Raw genomic sequence first — 14,730 nt, 5'->3', positions numbered from 1 at the left:
AAAATCAAATTCCAAAAGTGTTCCACCCCTACATTTCAAGAATAAAAGATGTCAGGCCGGACGGACATTGTGGGTTTCGGGCGGCGACTGTGGGTTTAGGGCTTGAACAAAACTACTTTGGGTTTGTTAAGAGCCAACTACTTGAAGAGCTGATAGGTGAGAACAAAGAAATGTGGAGGTACGTCTTAGATAGTGATTTACCAGGGGACTACGACACGCAATTAGAGAAAATAAATTTTACCAGGGTTGGAAGCGCACCCAAGGTGCATTGGATGGAGACGCCTCAAGCAGGACTCATTCTTGCCCATGGGTTTGTTGTGATTGTTCACATATTTGACATCCAAGGTTGTTCGACTGTATTCCCCTTATATCATCCAAAGCCGTACGTATCCCCTATTAGTTCGTTTCACTGGTATATGTTAACGGTAGTCATTTCATCCATGTTAAACTTGAAGGGGACTATCCAATGCCGCCACCGAACTATCTCTGGAGTAGACGCGCGGGCGATGAAGCATCACTTTTGACGGAAAACTACAAGGTACGGATAGCGTGGTATGAAACGCTAATGAAGCCTAACATTGACAACACATTATATGTTATTGATTAATTTGTAATTTTAAAGAATAATTTATTTGTATAATGTATTCCATTTGTTTATTGCCAAAACAATGCATTATATTGATTGTTTTGTAATACGAAAATACGCCAAAATACATGAAAATACATACTCTAAAGTACGCTAAAATATGTCAAAATGCGCTAAAGTACTCCAAAGTACGCTATAATATGCGAACATACGCTAAAATACTATGAAATACGTTAAAATACCCTAAAATACGCTAAAATACACTAAAATCCGCAAAAATACCTTAAAATACGCTAAAATACATGAAAATATCCTAAGTAATGTTGCAATACGCTAAAATACGTCAAATTACGATCAGATACGTTAAAATACGCCAAATACGTTAAAATATGCCGAAATACGTTAAAATAAACTGCGCTAAAATATGTCAAAATACGTTATTTATAGGAAAATACGCTAAAGTATGCTAAAATATGTAAAAATACCCTAAAATACGCTAAAAAACTCTAAAATACGCAAAAATACGTTAAAATACGCTAAAATACATGAAAATATGCTAAAACACGTTAAAATACGCTAAAATAACAATACACAAAAATACCTTAAAATACGCTAAAACACATGAAAATATGCTAAAATACGTTGCAATACGCAAAAATACTCTAAAGTACGCTAAAATATGCGAAAATACGCTAAAATACCTTAAAATACGCTAACATACATGAAAATATGCTAAAATACGTTGCAATACGCTAAAATACGTCAGACTACGATAAGATACGTTAAAATATGCTACATGACACCGAAATATGTTAAAATACGCCGAAATACGTTAAAATAAACTAAAAACAGGTTAAAATAAGCTAAAATACGTCAAAATACGCTCAAATATGTCAAATACTCTAAAATACGCAACAATATGATAAAATACGTCAAAATACGGAATTAATGATATTTCCACGTGCATATACATATAACACGACACTATACAGTACAAGTGGATTTCAAACAAAACTGTACGTAATCATAGAATACGATAATTGCACGCAACCGAACATCACCGAAACGACACATGTTGAAGGTATACGTCATAAAACGACAAAATATGCGAAAGTTCATCAAAAATGACACGTATACGCGTCGAACCGAGGAAAACACGATAAACACAAATATTCAAATTATGCCATATACGATCGTATAGGCCTGTGTTGTATCGTATTGCAGCTTAAATACGCATCGTATAGCGCTATACGATGCGTATTAAACTGTGTGACAGGTTATTCGATATTGGATACAAGCCGTCGTACAAGGTCATGGCATGCGAGTTTTTGTCGACTTTCGGCTTCGCTCCCAGGCCTGCAGACCAGCGAGAGGAGTTAGACGACCCCGACGGCCCGTGGATAGAGGCCAGCTTTCGTCTAGCCGGCCAGTGGCATGAGATTTCACTCAGAGAGTTTGTCGTGCACTGCGGCCTTTATAGGGTGGAGGAGTTAGACACTGCCATCTACGCCGAGGGCATCCATATGCCCCCCCGTACGACTCTCTTGAGGTTCTGGCAGACGATCAGCACCCGTCGCTTCGGCCCGAAGTCGAAGTCGAGGGCTTCGTTGATCACTGATCCCCTATACCGTTACCTGCACAAGCTTATTGCCACATCCATTGCACCACGCGAGAAGAGTCGTGAGTGGTGCAATCAGGGGGATCTATTTTACCTGTACTACCTTATATGGGGTGAGACGTGCGCCTTCCATCGCTGCCTAGCCCAGTGGTTCGCGGTGGCGTACCACAGGCAGGACATGTCTGTGCTGTACGGGGGGGGGGGGGGGTACATCACACGTATCGTTGTCTCGTTTGGCTTTTTCCCCAGCAGGACCCATTATTCGGCGAGGGGGCGTGGGGATCCGGTCATGTTGGCCCGTCAAACCCTGATCAGCATGCACGTGACACGTGACTTCCCTGGGCTCGGGCTGCGATTTACAGGGGCCAAAGAGCTGGTGTTCGTCCCCACCGCTCTCCTAGACGAATTACTAGAGTTGGCTCAGAGCCGGCACAGGGTCAGGCTCAGCCGACAGATGGTGATGCCATAGAGGACGACGAAGACTCCTCTTCCTCCGATGACGACGATGGTGACCGCGTTGACCCATCGGAGCTGCAACTTGCATTTCCAATAGGTGCTCCGCCACTGGAGTCGTAGCCACGTGGGGTGCCATAGTACCCCCAGCACGTACTCGATAGCGAGCTCAATCTAGCTGTGGCACGTGCGTTAGATCGGTTGGAGGCGCGGATGGACGTCGCTCACCACCGTTTTGAGCGTCTTCTCGTGCGGGTGATCCAGGGTGATATACAGACGGCTATCGCGCGTGGTGAGCAGCCATTGCCGATACCGCCGTTGTCGCCTGTCCGTGGAGAGGATACGGATCAGGGGGCAGGGGCCTCTGATCCTCATAGGGCGGGGCCCTCAGGCACCACTCAGGATCCATAGGTTTAGGATCGTTGTACTTTTCTTGTATTTTGACGGTTTATGTGTTTTGAACGATGTCCTGTGTATGTACAAACTTATTATGTAATTAAATTTGTAGTTTCAGTTTATTTTATTTGTGATTGTTTATTTTAAATGTTTAGATTGGTATGCTTGGTTACTTACAATCTATAATACGATATTAAGATAAAAATGTAATAGGATACTACACGATACGCTATAATACGATACTTAACGATATAAAAATAATAAAGATGTGAGACGACACGACACGATACACTATAATACAATATTAAGTTAACAATGTGGTAGGATATGACACGATACGCTATAATACGATACTTAACGACATAAAAATAATAAAGATGTGAGACGATACGACATGATACGCTATAATACGATACTTAACCATAAAAAATAATAAAGATTTTAAAACTCATTAAAACAAAAATAACCAATAATAAACACCAATAACAAACCCAAAACACCAAAAACCAAACACAACACACCAAAAATAAACTTCAAAAATTCAGTGCCTTAATAAGCATTGTATAGGCCTATATGATGCGTATTATGCCAGCCTCCAGACGACACCTGCACTTGTCTGGCTGCCATGTCTTTTACTTTTTCAATACGCATCGTATAGGCCTATAGGATGTGTATTGTAAAAGCAAAGTGTGCGGATAGATAATGAGGTGTGCCAATAGAGTTTCCTTTTAGAATACCTACCACTTAGAAGTAAAATAGATTATATCAAACTCACTTTTGTAACCAACTAGCCACACACCCATAATACTGGTCGATCCAGAACTTTTTCCAGTGGTTTCGTTTTGATATATTCTCACTAATTTTTTCTAAATCACACAATCTTTTCACTAATTTTTTTTCATTTTTTCTCAAACCGAGTTGGTGCCACTTACCTATAATGACGTTTCAACTTTCCACAATGAAATGTTGAACCTTCTAATCCAAATAATCACAATTTCATACTGATTTCATTAAGGCTACTTTGAATAGGTTATGAAAATGTAAAGCCAAAAAGATAATTAACGGCTTACTATAGTTTTTTTTAAAGATAAGATGGAATTGAATAACTCGAGTTCGAACCACAATCACTCTTCTTGAATATATTTTGAATATCAAGTTCAAAATTTAACCAAAAGAGAAAAGTGACCGGATAGTCCATGTGGTATGCTTCGTTTTCACCTATAGTCCCTACACTTCTAAAATTACAACTATAGTCCCCAACTTTTGCACTTTCGTTCTTGGAAAGTCCCTGACGTGGATGAGGGTTAGTTTTCTCAGTTAAGTTGCTGTAAAATGACGAAATTGCCCTTACTATCAATAAAAATATTAAAACAATAAACCAACTATAATATTAAAAAAATGGGACTCACCTTTTTCCTACCCCATCCCCTCTCCCTCTCCCTTTTCTCTCTCTTGTTCTTTGTCTGCATCACCTTCAACCTGATGCATCACCTCCAGTACCACCATATTAATGTGACAACAGGCACAGTTTGTCACACCCCTTTCAGAGGCAGAAGAAAGAGGTGTGATCGTGATTGATTCTCATTGTATACGATAGGTTACATGATATAAAACAAACTCCAATTTGCCATTTAAAGTTTAAACATCCAAAATACTAGTTAAGTTTAGAATTTACATCTCAACAAGAGACAATTGTTTAAAAAGTTTACAACATCTTTTCAAACTAAAGATCAAGGTTTTATTTCCTATATCTCCACAAGGAGGCGGGATATAGCAAACAAATCCATCAAAAGGTGGCAATAGAGCGTAGACACATAACATCTTGACATGAACCATCTTCTTGAATAAAAGACCGCGAGTATCCACTAATTTCCTGAAATACATGTAAGTTTAAAAATCGTCAACAAAAGTTGGTGTGAATTCATGCAGTTTGTATAGAATGTATGAGTTATAGTTGTATGAAAACATGGTATGTAATTGTAAAATGTGTTTGTAAATTGAAATCTGTAAATGTAAGGAAATTGAGATCGCTAATGTTTCGCGAGGACATTAACATGTGTGACGACATAGGAAACATTCAATCCTAGGCATTTTTTCTGTCGTTTCACGACTGGGACCCAAAAGCACTCACAGGAAAATGTAGGGGCCAAGAGTGAGGCTGCCCAAAACCTGCTAGATCTAACCTTTCGCTCCACGGTCTAGGTGTGTACATGATTAATGGTGCAAAAGTTTCATCCTATTCGTAACATGATCTATGAATCATTCCTTAATTTTGTTTCAACATACCATAGTACAAGTATTTTCCCCAAAGTTTTGAAAACAAGAAAATGTTTAAAAGTGGGGATATGAACTCACTGTTTTGCGTCTTTAGCATCTAAACTCCATCGGTGTCTACTTTGTATGCGACTTGACCTATTAATGTTCTACGTATGTTAATCACCTAAACTTGTAACTCGCTAAGTACAAGTTACCATCTTGAGTTATGTATTTGTTTTGTTTTAATCGTATATGTTCGTCACATGTGTGGGTCGTGCCCATGATGGCCGGATCTTGCCCGTTCGTCGCATTATTGTAAATCTAAATTGTATTTTTCACTTGTGATTATATATATTTTATTCCCAAAAATATATATTTGTATATGTTGTATTTGAAAATGATATATGTTAAAAATAATATATATTTTTAACTTATCCAAATATATGATACTTATATTATTTCTCCAAATAAATATAAGTAATTTGTTAAATAATATTTCCAATATTATTTTAGTATAAGTATACTTAGGAAAGTATACTTGAATGTAACTACTTGTGTATTTTACATTAATTGTCAAAAATCAATTCTTTTGATTTTTAATTCTTTCCGGAATTATATTTCTTAAAAATAATATATTTTTAAGGTTTGTTTGTAATATATTTTGTCATACTTGTAAAATATATATATATATATATATATATATATATTTGTTTTTGTCACTTGTCTGATTTTGTATAATTTTCATTAATTGTAGTAATCATATATATATTTGTCCATAAATTTATATATTTGTCCAATATTGTCCAAATGTTGTCTAAGTCCATGATTTTTGTACGGAACATATTTATATAAATATATTTTGGTATTTGTCCATATACCCTTTCATGGGTTATTTTGTAAATATTAATTATAAATATTTTCTTGTGTATTTTTATGTGTATTTTGGTGTTTATACTCCTTTGGAGTATTTAGTGTATTTTCAAGTTTCTAATCATACACTAATATATATATTACACATAATATACACATAGCACATAATTTTTTGACCAATATATATATATTTTTCATAACAATATACATACTTATACTTGTTTTTATTCTTGAAGCAAACTTTATTTTCTTAACTTGTAATTTCGTATAAAAATTAGGGAAAACTTTGTTAATTGTTTTTGAACAATTTTGGTAGAAAAGTTTCAGCAAACTTTATATTTTTCTAAGTGTCAAAATTTTATACATAGTTTCCCCTAAAAATGAAGGTTTTCCATGTTTTTAAAACATGTGTTTATTTTCTTTAAATCACCAAGATTAAAGATTCAACAAATTTAACAAGTAAGAATCACTAAAACCATGGTTGCAAAAGTCGCTAGACGCTCCCTAGTCGGTCGACCGGGGAGTTGAGAGTACTCGGCATAGGCGGAGAGTACTCGGGGAGTAATCGGTCATGTTAAATTGTAAAGAAAGTAGTTTTCGGAAATTAAATATAAGTCTAATAGCATAAATTTACTAACATTTATAACAAAATACGTAAAAATGATATTCATTATTTAATATGATAGTCATATAAATTATGTTTTATTATTTTTTAAGTCAAACTCGGCCCAAATTAACCTACTAGATCTGATTTTGGCTGAGGTTGACCGCGTTTGATCGATTCCGAGTAATTAGGCGGAGTTAGAGAAAGTCGCCTCGGCAGCCTACCTTGTAGCGACTACTCGGGGAGTACTCGGCCTTGGAAACCTTGTTTTACAACCATGACTAAAACCATCATACTTTTCATGTGATGAACTTGAATATTCATAAAAAAGTGTAGTCTTTTAAATCCATACCTTAAACACTTAGATCTTCTCAAATCATAGCTTCTTGTTAAACTTTTATAAAATTTAATGAAATTTTTTTCACAAAATTAATCATTCACACGTTTAGTGGTTTTAAGATGAAAAACCTATTTTAAAACCATTTTCAAGCTTACTTTAAAGATCTTCAAGTTCATCATCAAGTTTCTTCATGGATCTTTCAAGATGTATGCTTAAACTTGTTAGATCTAAGCTTCTAACGAGCTTACACATGATGGATCTAACTAGAACTCAAGATCAACAACCACAACTTCATGACATACATCAAACACACTAAAATCACTTGTTTTTCCATAGATTATGTTAGATCTTCATGTCTTCATCTTTTAAAGTGTAGACTTTTAGATGGTGTAACTTGTACATATCACTAACATGAAGTAAAAGAAGGTTTATGATGCTTACCACTAGCTCTTGTGGCTAGGGAAGTGGCAAAGAACTCAAGAAGAAGTAGATTGATGAATAAGTGATGGTTAAAAGCTCCAAATGGTGGTCCTTCAACTTCTAATGCTTAACACCTTCTTAGATCATCTTCTAGCACCTTTGGATAACCTTGGATTGCCTTGAATGTGAAAGAAAATGGTATGTGTGGTGTATGTTGGCCGAGAGCAAGGGGAGGAGAAAGGAGGAAGAAGGTTTGAAAGTTGTTGATGAAATGATAAGGTTTAGCACCCTTTGGTCACATTCTTATAACCTCCAACATCTTGTTAACCATAGGATTTTATATTGGTAACTTTGACTAAACAAGAGCAATGGTCTAATGAGAAAGATGTGGGGTCACATGGGGCTGACCTAGACCAAGGGGGTAAATGGTAAGTTTTGGAAGGTGAGGGGTTAAAGAGGTAAACTAGAAGGTTTAATGTAAAGTTAAGTGTGTTTAAGTGTTTTTATGGTTTTTAATGTGTTCTTTGATCATAACTAACTTTAAAACACTAAAACTATGTTTCTATATTATTTTTGGTGTTTTGGGTAGTGTCCGGTTAATTGTTCGGTAGTCGGTTCGTTAAAGTGCTAAGTTGTGAAATTTACAAGGTATGAAGTACCTTTTGTGACATGTTTTCATTCCCGACACTTTACAAGGTATTCTGGGTGACATAACATTACCAGTTGGGGGGTTATTTCCAGAGGTACCACCGCTATGCTCTGAGCAGATGGCCTCGTGCTGAGCAATAGCTTGTGATATGCGTTCTTGTAGTTCGGCTTCTGTCCTGGGTAGTGTGTTGTTGGTATTGGTATTTCGTCGGGGTGGCATTTTTCTTCTTGTAAGAAGTATTGGGTAGGTTAGACCTTATTCAATAAATAATCGTCTAGAAGGTGTCTATACGTATATATAATATATATAATTGTCACAACAAACAACCACACAATAACATAATCATCACATGAACAGATAAATCAACAATGTATTTAATGAGAAGACGACCATTGTGTGACAACCCTCACAAATCCAGGTATCCATACAAATTAATTAATATTTGATTAGTGCTTAATTAATGTGCTTGATTACAATTACGAATAAACTGCTTTCTGTTTTCTGATACATACATATTCATGCATCATACTTTATTACCGTCACTTCATTTATTACACATAAAACATTAGTGACAAACTTGATGCACAAAAGCACAGTTAGCACAGTGAGCGGATAACCCAGTAAACATGCTGACATTGCTAGCACTAGACAGACATTGTCTCTGAGGCCAGTATGAGCCGGGAATAGATTACTACACTAGTAGGGAGTGTAGGGAGGTGAGGATTATAAAACTGCGTCACTAGGTGATAGTTATAGTGACCGGATGTGCCTAAAACATACTTTAATTACAAAATTCTGCACTTTATACAAAAACTTCAGCATTTAACATAACTAGTAAAGTGCAAAAACTTGGTAAAATAATCCTAGACACTTTCCAAAGTGTTGGTAATTTATTGTGTCACTAAAAACACTATAAAATATACTTTATAGCTTCACTTAGCACTTTAACGGATCAATATCCAACCAAACAACCGGACTTTACCCGGAACATAAAAATATTGCCAAAGACATAGTTTTCACTTTCTTGAGCTAGCTAGGGTCTCCGAACACCCTAACAACCTTTATATTATTACACACACACACTAATACACTTACTTATCACTTTGAGATCTAACTAATTAGAAACTATCCATTTGAAAACCAACCCCTTACCCCCCCTTCTTGACGGTCACCCAAGGGGGGTGACCCACTTCCTTTTGTTTGATTATTTTATTAATTTGTGTTAGATATTTAGTAAACATATTATATGGAGGTTAAAAACTTGAAATGGTTTATAAATATGCACCAAGGGTAATCACTCTCTTTTATTCAACATCAACAACTAACTCAAACTCTCTCCCTCTACACCCCATTCGGCCGCCACCCTCTCCCACCATCTCACCACCATCCAACCTCCATACACTCATTTCTTACATACTCAAAGGTGCAAGGTGACATACAAACAAGCCCGGTGCTTTCGAAAGTTCAAGAACCACTCTCATTTTCTTTTATCCACCACATTTACATCTTGTTTCTTCCCTAGCTTTGAGCTAGTAGTAGGTGTCTCTAATCATCATCTTGATCTTGTTTATGGTGGTTAATAGGTGATTTAATGGTTAAAAATTAAGAACACTAAAGAACATAACATAAAGTCTTAAACATAAGATGAATAAGTTGGATAAAGAGAAGCTAGTTGTGTAAATCATGTAAATCTTGTTTAGTTGTGATTACTTGATGTTGTTTGTTATTAAGAGTGGGATGGATCATCATCTAACCATACTAGATCATGTTCAAGAACATGAACTAGTAGTATGTTAGTGCTAGAAATAAGAAAGATGTTGAAACCATCCACCATGAACTTGAAACTTGAAAAAATATAATTTTTCTTGTAAAATGAAGTTGTAAACTTGTGGATCTAAAGATCGACAAGTGGTTTTTCGGCAGGACCAAGCGGAAAATACTAGTTTTGTTAAAACTCGAATATTTTATCAACAAGAAGCATTTATAGAAATAAAACAAGTGTGTAAACACTTGTGTAACAAGAAATTTGACAAAGAAGCATTTTTGTAAAACTTGACTAGAAGTTGTGGAACTTTAAATTCTAAAAAAAATAAAGTTTACAAGAAACTAAACATGTTTTTAAAGTTAACAAGACCTACTAAAAATGATGGTAACTTACTACATATTTTTACAAAAACCTTCAAGTTCATGAGTTTACGATTTATTCATATTTTGTCAAGTTGATGAATAAATATTGTATATTGTTGTTTGGTAAATTGGTTGATTGATTTTACAAAAAGAAAATGATATGCTAAAAGCATGGACACCTCCAGTTACGGAGGAAACTCTGGCGAATTTTTTCCAGAAATATAATACTTAGAAAATATTTGTCTAGTGAGTGTTTATGTATATATTTTTAACTTGTTTTCAAAAATAAACTTCGCCATGATTTTTATTACAAAAATTACAAAGTATCGGAGGTGGATTTTCATAAATAAAACTTGTTAAATATATATTTAGAATATATATATTTTATAGTAAAACGCTTGTGTGATTATGTGATTGTTTTGTGAACTAGATATATATTATTTTTAGGGTAAAAATAATATAACTTGAATTATCATGAAGATACGACTTCCAAAATAATATCAACGCGCTCACAAAAATAAATATGTAAGTTATATAAGTATCGTAATAAAACACGAACTTTAAAAATATAACTTATGTATTTTTCGGAAAAATACTCTTATTAGTATATTTTTGGTGAAAGTATTATTTTGGGAAAAATTTAAGGAATAAGATATAATATTTTTGGGAAAATATATATATTTTTTGGAGAACTAAAAATATTTTAGACAAAGTGATAAAATATACTTTTCAAGTGAGACTTAAAAATATATTTTCAGAATTATAAAACAAACATGTATTAATACCCCCATCCTTGGGAAGGAATATATTTATAAAATAATTAAGAAGTGTAAATACGAAATAGTTGTCTAACTATTTCCCAATAACGTTAAACCTTAAGCCAAGGCACGGCTGTCCGTCTAATAGAAGTTAGTACGTGTAGGTCGTCACGCAGCAGGTTGATTTGGGACCGACTATTTCGAGACGCACTTCTGTGAGTTCATGTCCCCCTTTTCTCTTTACTGTTTCCAGTTTTATACTTCGGGGGTGAAATACATGCGACAACTATTAAAACTTTAATTACATGGAATGGTTAGCGTAGGGAGGGTTTTTACTACAACTAGATCATGTAAGGGGTGGATATAACGCTCGAGGCCATTAATCCTCTTTGTTAGGACTGAGGGACACAAGAGTGATAGATCTATTTGGGTGTAGCGAGCCCACACCCGTGAGGCCGGGGAGGCCCATAGAGGTGACTGTGTCTTACAGCCGGGAGCCCGGTACAAATTTGCTAGGTTTGAGTTTCCCTGCACTTTCTCACACATACCAGTGGATTTGCAACCCATTGGTGATCTCTTTTTCCTTATTGCTACATACCAGGAACTTTTATACATACTTCAAAGGTTTACTCATACTCACTTTTACATGAACTCGCTCAACTTTTTGTTGATTTTTCAAACTGCATGTATTTCAGGAAATTAGGGATCTGGCAAGGTGTGCTATGTTGTCAAGCTGCGTAAGAGAGATGATGTCATCCAAGTTTAGGGATTATGACTTTTGCCTGGATGAGTCACAAGTCTTAAACTGTGTTTATTTCATGTCGTATGGTTGTGTCGTATGAACAATATTTTTATTATGTTGTGTTGTAATCTCGTTGCATGTGTCAACTTTTAAAACAATGATGTCGTATTTTATTTTTAAAACTTGAATCAATGGATGATCATCATGGTTTTACTTTCATATAGCTTTGTTGTGATTAAGCTATGGTATTAAGAAGTCACACCAAATAAACCCACGCTTCCGTAAAGCCAGGGTGTGACAGCTTGGTATCAGAGCTTTGATCACAGCGAACTAGGATTCCTTCTCGAGTCTAGACTATGATCACTAGGGCTCTCACAAAAACATTTTTACATTGCATACATTACGTCCAGATCCAGGACACAAAACATTTTTTTACAAACAAAAGTTTGAGCACTTTTTCAAATTTATGGTTCAGTCTTGTAGTCTGAGGGAGTTCAGCCCTAAAGGCTGGGAGGTTCAGTCATGGAGACTGAGGGGCCAATCTTTAAGGTTGGGGAGGTTTTGGTCGGTGAGACCAGGGAGTTAGTTTGAGAGACTAGGAGGTTCAGTCTGAGAGGCTGGGAGGATAGTCTAGTGAGACTAGGAGAATTACTTGTTTGCTTATTGGTGACTAACATGCTTATTTGATTATATGTTGATTGTTTGTACATGTGTGTGATTGTGTTACAGACATCATGCCTTCTTCATCAGACACTAGAGTTTCGGATACTTTAGATCCTATGAGATTCCATCAGAGCACGAGGTCTATACTTCCGACACTACCAGTACCGATGATGACGACTTTCAGCCATTTGCGCTACCTGATGTCGTAGAGCCTGCTGATGGCCATCCTGTCGGGGACTTACCACTCGCGGCGATCCCTGCTCCTGTACCCCTTGCTGCATATCCAGTTGTTGACATGCCACTCGATGTTGTTTCTGACGACGACGTCGACCTATTTGAGGAGGACCCACCTAAGGCAGACCAGGAGGGCGGGGCCCCTATCGATGCTGATGTCATCTTACCCATTGCTGATGCTCCTGCAGAGGAGGCTTCTGTTCATTCACCTATCCCAGACTCATTTGAGTCTGTGGCGTCCGCATCTTTGCACACTCAGGGAGAGCAGCATCACTCTCACGACGCCGACCCTGACATGGCATCATCAGTTGCACCTACTCTCGCACATGACTTTGAGTTTGATCACGATGTTGATGATGATCCTGTCTTTCCCCCTGGTTTTGATCCTGACCAGGATATTGAGTTCATTCACTTAGATCAACCCCTAGAGGAGCCTGTAGCCCCCATCGATCCTTTGTTTGATGATCCAGCTGATTTTGATATGGAGTTTGTTGATCCGGAGCCTGTTGTGGCCCCAGAGCCAGTCATTGCTCCTGACCCTGCATTAGAGCATGACCCTGCTCATGACGATGCACCCTTTGTTGCTGATCATCCTGTTGCTGCTCCACTGTTGGTGGATGATCATGTTGCTGACGCTCCTGTTGACGCTCCACTCTTGATGGAGGATCCTGTTGTTGCACCACTTCCTGATCCAGTGCCGGTGCTGTTCGACCGTGCACCTTTTGCTACCCATGTTTATCCACGATACGCTGACACCCGCAACGGGTGGATAGATGATGACGATGATTACCCACCATTCGTGTTCCCTGTTACACCCCCTGTAGCCCCCGTTTCAGCCCCTGTTTCAGCTCCCATTGATGTTCCCTTGCTTCCCACACACATCACAGATGCTCACCGCACAGATCTTCCTGTTACATTTCTTCAGGAAATACCGCCGCCGCGTCCTGGAGAGGGGTCGTCTAGGCAGCCGCCTATTCCTGTTCCACCTATGTTGTTATCTCCTTTTCCATTTGCATCACAGATTCCTTCTGTTGCACCACCTTCAGCACCATCATTTGTAGGGTCGAGTATGATCTCACTGAGGAGTCAATATAAGCTAGAGTCTGCTAAAAATGTGGCGGAAACACATTTTAACATGATACGAAGATATACGGTACAGAAAGGAGTAGAAAACAGACAGATATTCACTTTAATCACTTTACTTTCACTTGATAACAATTGCCAGAAGGTCAGCAGTTCAACGTACAATCCAGGACAACGTTACAAATGAACTAAGATCAAGGGGTATATATAGGGAATATGAACCGCTTATGTGACATGTCCACATAAGCGATCCAGCTTGGTTCGCTTTTGTGGACAAGTGTCACAAAAGCGGTCCAGCATACAAACTTTCATATAATTACACAGTTAACCCCTGATCTATTACAAAATAACCTATTTAGACCATATACGTTAATCTAACTTCACAAAGACGCAGGCTTTAGACATTATGCACCAACAAACTCCCCCTTGGATGAAGCCGCAGTCTTTGTCTAGAATATTGGTCTTCAGATAGCTGCTTTGTAGATTTCTTCACGCCCTTTAGGCTTCCTGCTCAGAGCAACTCTGATCTTTTCACGCTTTCGCTTCTCTGCCTTCTCTTCTTCCTGTTGTTTCTTCAAAAACTTTCCTCTTTTCTCTTCCATCTTACGATTTTCCCGTTCACGTTCACGTTTATCTTTCTTCTTCATCTTTTCATCCAATGCCCATGATGTAAAGGATGATAATCTATCAAGAACACTAGAAAACAGGGCTCAAATCCAAGGAAAACTTGAAGAATACACGAAAACAGTTGAGATCGCTTCAGAGACACTCGTTGAAAAAGCGGTTCAGAAATGACAGAATAAGCGGGTCCTATTGCTTTTATATGAGAGTATGGACCGCTTATTCGTCATGTCTTATGAGCGATCCCCAGAGACACTTTGCCATAAAAGCGGTTCATGTATGTCCTAAAAGCGGTCCTCAATTTGTTTTT

General features: G+C 37.2%; 1 protein-coding gene across 1 annotated transcript; it reads left to right on the top strand.

The window, feature by feature from the left end:
• The first annotated feature begins 2,870 nt into the window (after nt 1-2,870).
• Nucleotides 2,871-13,986, top strand: LOC110924887 (fibrous sheath CABYR-binding protein-like). Its single transcript, XM_022168866.1, has 4 exons — nt 2,871-3,048; nt 12,614-13,065; nt 13,111-13,386; nt 13,642-13,986. Exons 1-4 carry the CDS (start codon nt 2,871-2,873, stop codon nt 13,984-13,986), a joined length of 1,251 nt encoding a protein of 416 aa, XP_022024558.1.
• The last annotated feature ends 744 nt before the right edge of the window (nt 13,987-14,730 follow it).

This window comes from Helianthus annuus, chromosome 17 (genome assembly GCF_002127325.2).
Source record: "Helianthus annuus cultivar XRQ/B chromosome 17, HanXRQr2.0-SUNRISE, whole genome shotgun sequence".
NCBI lineage: Eukaryota > Viridiplantae > Streptophyta > Magnoliopsida > Asterales > Asteraceae > Helianthus > Helianthus annuus.
Note: the sequence above shows the minus strand (reverse complement) of the source record. Positions and strands in the feature narration are given on the sequence as shown.

Bases quoted from the DNA above. Each gene is read 5' to 3' on its own strand.
- LOC110924887 (XM_022168866.1), top strand. From the start codon at position 2,871: ATGGACGTCGCTCACCACCGTTTTGAGCGTCTTCTCGTGCGGGTGATC. The intron at 3,049-12,613 runs GCACCACTCAGG...AGATTCCATCAG, and splicing joins TCATAGGGCGGGGCCCTCAG to AGCACGAGGTCTATACTTCC. The intron at 13,387-13,641 runs GTTGTTGCACCA...ACATTTCTTCAG, and splicing joins CACTCTTGATGGAGGATCCT to GAAATACCGCCGCCGCGTCC.